This window comes from Etheostoma spectabile, chromosome 16, assembly GCF_008692095.1.
Source record: "Etheostoma spectabile isolate EspeVRDwgs_2016 chromosome 16, UIUC_Espe_1.0, whole genome shotgun sequence".
Classification (NCBI taxonomy): domain Eukaryota; kingdom Metazoa; phylum Chordata; class Actinopteri; order Perciformes; family Percidae; genus Etheostoma; species Etheostoma spectabile.
The window spans coordinates 20,246,547-20,253,621 of record NC_045748.1 but is presented as its reverse complement, the minus strand read 5'-3'; the positions used below and the strand labels follow the sequence as shown (position 1 = coordinate 20,253,621).

Below are 7,075 nucleotides of genomic sequence, written 5' to 3'. Positions count from 1 at the left end.
TGTGTGTGTGTGTGTGTGTGTGTGTGTGTGTGCTCAGTCTCCAGCCTATTGAATTTTAGGTGGAGGACACAATCCTGAGTCTGAACAGACTGGAGGCGTCTAACCTTCGCAGACACAAACATTTCCAATACAACAATCAATGGAGTAATCAATAAGGGTTGCCAGGCAACAAGCTGCCAGGGAGCTCTTCAATTAGCCGTTAAAAATGCCAAAAATCTATTGCAAGGACAATTTGAATGGCAACAAGACAATGTTAGAAAAACAGAAGAAAGACAAAGAAAGAAAACTTGCACATCTATTCTGCTGCACTTCATCAATTGTATGGCATAATGTACTACTTACATTATGCCATAAATGCATAAATCTGGGTCGAGTGAAAATTGCTTTCAGTATTGAAGGTTGCTTGGCGATTTAAAAAACGATGGGTTTGTTCAGGGTGTCCCGTGTCAGGCTAGTACTGATTCTCTCTGATCAATCAGTGGTCTGCAGTGTTTTAACTACATCTCCTTGTATTGGCTCAGCTCGATGGAACCGATCAGTATCGTACCAGGCACTATCCACAACTTTCTCCAATGGAAAGCCAAAAAAGAGCGATTCAAGTCAAGCCGTACCATATAGTGGTAAAATGGAATTATTGTTACTTTGAAGAAATAAAGGGTGTAAGGGTAAGGGGTACAAAAAAAAGATAATTTGTGAAAAATGGACAATCACACACTTAAAAGATGTGTTTTTTGGTGACATTATCATTATTATTAATAATATTATTCACCCCACTCTCTCTCACACACACACTCACTGCTTTTCACTATAAAACACACAAAAAACACACTGGCAGCACACACGCCCACACACACCCAGACACACGCAACACAGCGGCTGGTGCATAAGAGAAAGAATTTACGTGGGAGAAAATTGCTGCAAGAGTAAATGCATGAGTTTCAATATAGTGCATTAATATCATATTTATTACGGTGCTTGATATGCCTTTTATTGTCATTATCCCTTTTATTGTCTTCACTTTCGGGATTCTCTCGTATCCCAACCCGTGACTTATTTGGGATTTTAAAAACACTTCTGAAATATTATTTTACTTCATAAACTATTAACAAATATTGTCTTTATCTCAATTTCAAACAATTGAGATAACATATGTTTAGGCAATGCAATCAGTCTCTACTAGAACACAATTAAAAATGGAAGTGTGATTTGTTTTTTGTCATTAGGTCATAATTCATGTTAAATATCCAAATTGGTCATATCCAGAATAATTTTCTGAACAGGAATCAACAGCTCAAAGGATGACTTGATATCCTGAATATGAGTCATTTCAAATAGTGTGGGCCCTGGTACCATCCGTATTATGATGAAGACCATTTGATCTGTCCATTCTTATACAAATATGGCTGTGGGATTCTTCCAGCAGCGGCCGCTTGTGGTGCATATTCCAAATGAAGGCCATCTTCAAATTGACTTTCAGAATCATAATACTCTGAATTGATATCTAAATTATCCTCATATTCGGGAGACATGTTCCCCTTCCACATCGCTCGGTGGCTGACTCTCTTCAAATAGGAGCTCTAAAGCTCTCTGAAAGCTAAATATTTTCATCAAACTAAGGGTGGTCTGTACTGTGATGCCGAGGTATTTATGTCTTGCCCCCCCCCTTTCTCCTTGATGTGCAGGTGTGATGCATATAGTGCAAGAAAATAGTTTCATGTATCAAATGTTATGGTGGACACATGACAGGGTGCGGGAAAGAGTGCTCAGATTATAAATATGCAACATTGTGTGTTTGTGTGTGTGTGTGTGTGTGTGTGTGGGCCTGTTTCTGTGTGTCTCTCGTATGCGGGTCAAACAGACCATATGAAGGATGTAAATGTGTAGGGTATAGTGAAATGTGTTCTCCATTTTTTTTTAAATCTTTTTTAGTTTATACATGTTTATCACAGAAAATAAAGTAAGGCCATTGATTTTCAGGTGTAAATTTAAAACAGCTCAATTTGACCCAAAAAACCATACAAGGGTTATACAATGGACAAGATTAAAACTCCTTTTCCAGTGTCAACATGTACATAAGAGAAATGTAACATGGAATAAAATAACATCTTTACAACAACCCAATGATGTTCAACAATATCAGAATCTATCAGATATCCACACCTTGAAAAGAAATAACAGAACAAATAAAAGTCTCTATAATATTTCACTTTTTTCCTATTCCCCTTCCGTCATGAGCTTTGCAGTCCTACTTTTGATGATAAACATAATGGGTCACTAGTAACATTTGGGCATATTATTTTGGTTATACTGTAACTAATCTGATCGTGTGTGATTTGTTCACACACTGTGGTACAACAGCTTAGCTATTCCTTTCACACTGACAGCAGCTATGCATCTTGACTTGATAATTGACACTAAAATCACTTCTGTTTTTTTTTTTAAGTGTCATACTTCTCAGCACAAGTCTCCCCTTTTCACACAGCTTTCTGATCAAGTCAGGTATGTTTGATTGATTTATCTCTAGGCATTTTTTCAGGTCTGCGCCATACTCCATTTTAATTCTAGTTCTTGTGAGAGAAGAAGTTCTTATGCTAGATCACCAGGCGGATTTGGTCACTGGTTGCTACGTCACATGTTTCGTTGCTTTGAGGCATTTTGGTCTATGTCTGAAAACGCCCCTTTGAAATCGTACAGAGAAGTCTCAGGCTAACTCACATTTGAGATTTGGCATGGTGATGACAGGCTGGTTACAGTAATCACAAGACACTGAGGAACGGAATTCCTTTTCCAAATTGTACTAATTTCCCCACAATTTTAGGAGATTTTTAAGCGGCTTTTAAGGTACATAATTAACTTGAAAGCACTGAAAGGCTCCGGTAACATGTACAGAGGCAGAGCCAGTTATTAAACATTTTTAACAAAGATTATGAAACACAGAAATAACTCAATTATAGACTGAAAACAAGTGAAATATCTTTTCTCCCTTGAAAAAATTGTTTTCTCTTGCTTTGTGTTTTCCTCCCTGACTCGACCTCGCTCGCCCTCCCTGCAAGGTTATTCTGTGCAGGGTTGAAGAAATTATAAAATGTTACAAAGGTGTTCCAGCAGCAGGACCTCGACCTCCATGTTAAATCTTTCAGAGCACAATGAGAGCTCAGACAGACTAAACAATCTGCTTCACAGACTTCAAAACTTGACAGTAGTTGAACTTCAGCTGCTGCTGGTATTATTGTGCATGTGAACAGCGTATGTGTTATGTGCTTTGAATTTAGATTCTGTTCTGTTTGTTTGGGTTGTTATTGTTGTTTTTCAGCTGGAATCACTGATGACAGATCAGGTGGTGTTGTTCTGCCTGGTGAATCCAGATATGTTGAGCTAAGGTTAAGACGTTCTATTAAATACATCTACAATCTGCACTATTAAGGAACAGGTCTGTGTCCAAATGCTTCTGGTTTCGTGGGCAGTGCAGTGCATCTTAGTTACTCGTTACTAGAAATTGAAATCAGAAGAAATTTGTTACATTGGAAAAAAGAAGGTTTGGCGAATCATTGCTTCTAGATTGCATGTTATTGCAGGCTCCATTCGAGTTGGTGGCATGTTGCCAAGCAAAAAGAACAACCACCATAGGCCAAAACTGAAGAAGAAGAGGAGGAAGCATAATGACTGATAGTAGCTATGTTTCCATCTATACGTTTTTATCCAATTATATCCAAAGTGATATCAAATAAAAAATGCCCTATGGAAACAGTAAAATTCGATGGAATTTCATGAAAGGAAATACGTTCGGTCTCATCGGATTTCCTCTTGATCGATACACTGCTTATGCGATAAACGCTGATAGAAACGTTATTTGCAGAATAAATAATGAATTGCGATTAAGTTTCAGGTCATTTTATGGTTGCAACCCGCCACAAAAATGAAGAAGAAGAAGTTTTTGTTAATTTCCGGCAAGTATTTCCTCTCTGTCTGCACACATGGCGGGCATCAACAAAGACAGATGGAAGTGGACGGACGAGGAGACGAGAGACTTTTTGAATTTAATTTATCAGGAACTCGCAAAAGGTTAGGACAAGCCCTGGGACGTCCTCCGGAGTAAATGGAAGGCGCTCAAACAATGAGACGTGTCTCCAAAAAAAAAAAAAAAGAAATAAAATAAAATAAAAAGAGTCTCACGGCAGTGCCAGAGGGAAAATAAAAAGCAAGTTGCATCTGCATCATCATAGCGTTGTTGTTTTCTTATTATAGCTTGATATGTTGCTACCAGCTGGCACATAAGCACTATTACAACTCGTGCAATATTGATCATTTAAGGCAGGGCAACTTTATTTCCACTTTTCAGCAACAAGCCAATTCAAAGTGCTTTACATGCAACATTAACGAGCAATTAAAAACAGTCATGATGAAAATAAAGAAGGCTAAAAAAGAATAATATACAAATGACTGTTGCCAAATTTAACCCCAGTATACAGCGAACAGGAGTTAAAGATAGTTTGTTCTTGACTAAAACATCAATTTCCTTACATATTTTGACCGAAAAGTCATTAATAAAGGGACATTCCAATATGCAGTGCAAATATGTACCTTCACACAACTAACTTTTATTACAAAATTTCAAGAGTAATGGGTTAAACCTATAGCGTTTCAGCGGTGTGATTTGGAGCCTGTGTATGACCCTAAATTTCATCTCCCTGGCTTTGTTGGTAAATAAGCAACCTGCAGGGCCTGACCAAACCCCATCCCACACATCGTCCAAGACAGTCTTCCCAAAATACACTTCCCAGAAAGATCTGACGTGACCCGTACAGTCACTGGTTGAAGTTGACAGGACCTTGTAAAACCTGCTAATAAGTTTCCGGGAGTCAGGCTTCAGGAGAGCCTTTTCCACAACTGAGACGGAAAACCCATTAGGATACAACCTACTATTAGAAAGAATGAAACTGCGTATTTGCAAACACCTAAAAAGGTTATTCTGCAGACGATTTTACTTCTCTCTAAGCTGATCAAAAGGTTTACTTTTAATATTTAAGTACATTTAAAATCAGAAAATTACTTTTCACACATAAGTACAGTAAACATCAGCTATTTTAAGATTTTTACTCAAGTAATATTCTAAAAAGTGACTTTAGCTTCTACCAAAGTCATTTTCTGGTAAGATACTTATACTTTTACTAGTATTGCTTTAAAGTACTTAAACAACAGTTGGCTTCCTTGTCCAGCCAACACAGAGAAACATTATCATTCCGTTGGAGTAACGGTTTGGGCTCTGTGTGTGTGTGTGTGTGTGTGTGTGTGTGTGTGTGTGTGGGGTGTGTGTGTTGGTTGTGTCTGTGTGTGTGTGTGTGTGTGTGTGTGTGTGTTGTGTGTGTGTGTGTTGTGTGTGTTACCTGACTGGTGCTTTCTTCATGTGCTCTCCGACAAAGGTGGCATTGGTCATGCCCATCAGAGTGTTGGCCAGTGAAATTACAGACAGCAGGTGTTGTGTGGTGACGGCCCTTGAAACGCCGTACGTCCCCTTCCCTACGATGTCAGTCAGAGTCAGCTTCAGACCAGTCGCCAGGGACAACTGCTGCAGCAAGGACTCCTGGGAAACAGAGGCAGACAAATGAACCAGGGACCCTGGAAATACAGGTCAACGTGAGTGTGTTTCACTCAGCTCGGACACTACAGACTGCAGAATGTGTCTGCTGTTATCTCCCAATTCACGGATATTAGAAAAATGTTATTTGTTGGTGTTCAGTTGTGTTCATTGACTGAAGAAGTACTTTATGACACTCGCTCCATGAAGCTGCTACAAAATTGTGCTAAAAAATCACTTACTAATACTGTTATATTAATAACTGTCATGTCTGAAGTTGAAATTCTATATGAATAAAATAATAATAATAATGTAATAGTAATTATAACTGGGGTGTTGGAATATAATAATGTATAAGAATTTATGAAATACAACAAGATCCCATATTTTACTGTATGTTATACATTATTAGTTTGGAAAAAAGTACCTCTTTAATAAGCCAAAAAACAGTCACAAAAAATCACAGAAACGGATTCAATTTACGGGAAAAACAAAACATTCCTCACATCACGGCAGCTTAAGTAATACATAAACATAAGTCAATGTAAACTATCAAAATTGGCACTGATTACTTCACAATCAGTTTATCATTGATGTTTTTTTAAAAGGAAAAAATAATGACATACAATCATTTTATTCTTCTTCTTTGTGCTCTATTATCTTTTTTTTTTCTTCTTTTTTTTTACTGTACCCCGGGTCAGCTTGATAGATACTGATCAAAGTACCTTGAAGGTAGGCAGCATAAGGGACATGTGACCTCCTCTAGAAATCAGGCCGAAGGAGATGGGGCAGTGCGGTCTGAGCATGCCCAGTCGCTCCAGACAGATGCCATCAAGCTGTTCATTGAGACCCCAGGCGTGCAGGCAGGACATGAAGAGTTTGGCCGTGTCCATCGTTAGGTTGTATTCCAGCAGACTCAGAGACTTGGACTTCTCCTCCCGCCTCCTCATCTCCTCCTCCTCCTCCTCATCTTCGTCTAACAGGTGCTCCTTGATGGTCTCCTTCATCGTTTCCTTTACCTGGTTTAGACAGGGGACAATTTTATTTAAAAGAAAAAAGAAGAAAATGGTAAAAGAAAAGAGTAAAAATAAGTCACTAAATAATATCCTGAAAGCATTCAGACAACACGTCCTAGAGTTATACCCTTTAATAGCCAATTTGCATGCTGACTTTGATTGTTTAGGAGAGATACATTTTCCCTTCTTTTCATTTGTGTTTACTGACCTGTTTGAAGATCTTGTTGGCCAGGAAGGACCCCCCCTTATCAGCCCCAGCCTGGCTCTTCTGCAGCGTCTCTGGAGACACCAGCGTGGGACTCGGTCTCTGGGCTTCCTCTGTCAGCAGCTGAATGATCACCGCCTCCACGTCGAAGAACAGCACGTGCATGTCAGGGTCTGTCAGGTTGGTCTTCATCGCCTGGACCACAAGGGCATTATGGGAATATTTCGGCAGGTTGCCCTAGAAAAGAGACAGATTTTTTTTTTTTTAAATGGTCAAAAT

General features: G+C 38.9%; 1 protein-coding gene across 4 annotated transcripts in view; it reads right to left on the bottom strand.

Moving 5' to 3' along the window:
• wdr7 (WD repeat domain 7) overlaps nucleotides 1-7,075 on the bottom strand; it is a 158,254-nt gene that overhangs the window by 94,764 nt on the left and 56,415 nt on the right. For all 4 annotated transcript variants that reach the window (XM_032539998.1, XM_032539997.1, XM_032540000.1 and 1 more), the window contains exons 16-18: nucleotides 6,800-7,033; nucleotides 6,301-6,594; nucleotides 5,385-5,581 (exon numbers count right to left, since the gene is read on the bottom strand). In XM_032539998.1, the coding sequence (XP_032395889.1) occupies nucleotides 5,385-5,581; nucleotides 6,301-6,594; nucleotides 6,800-7,033 (725 nt within the window). The remainder of the gene's footprint in view (nucleotides 1-5,384; nucleotides 5,582-6,300; nucleotides 6,595-6,799; nucleotides 7,034-7,075) is intronic.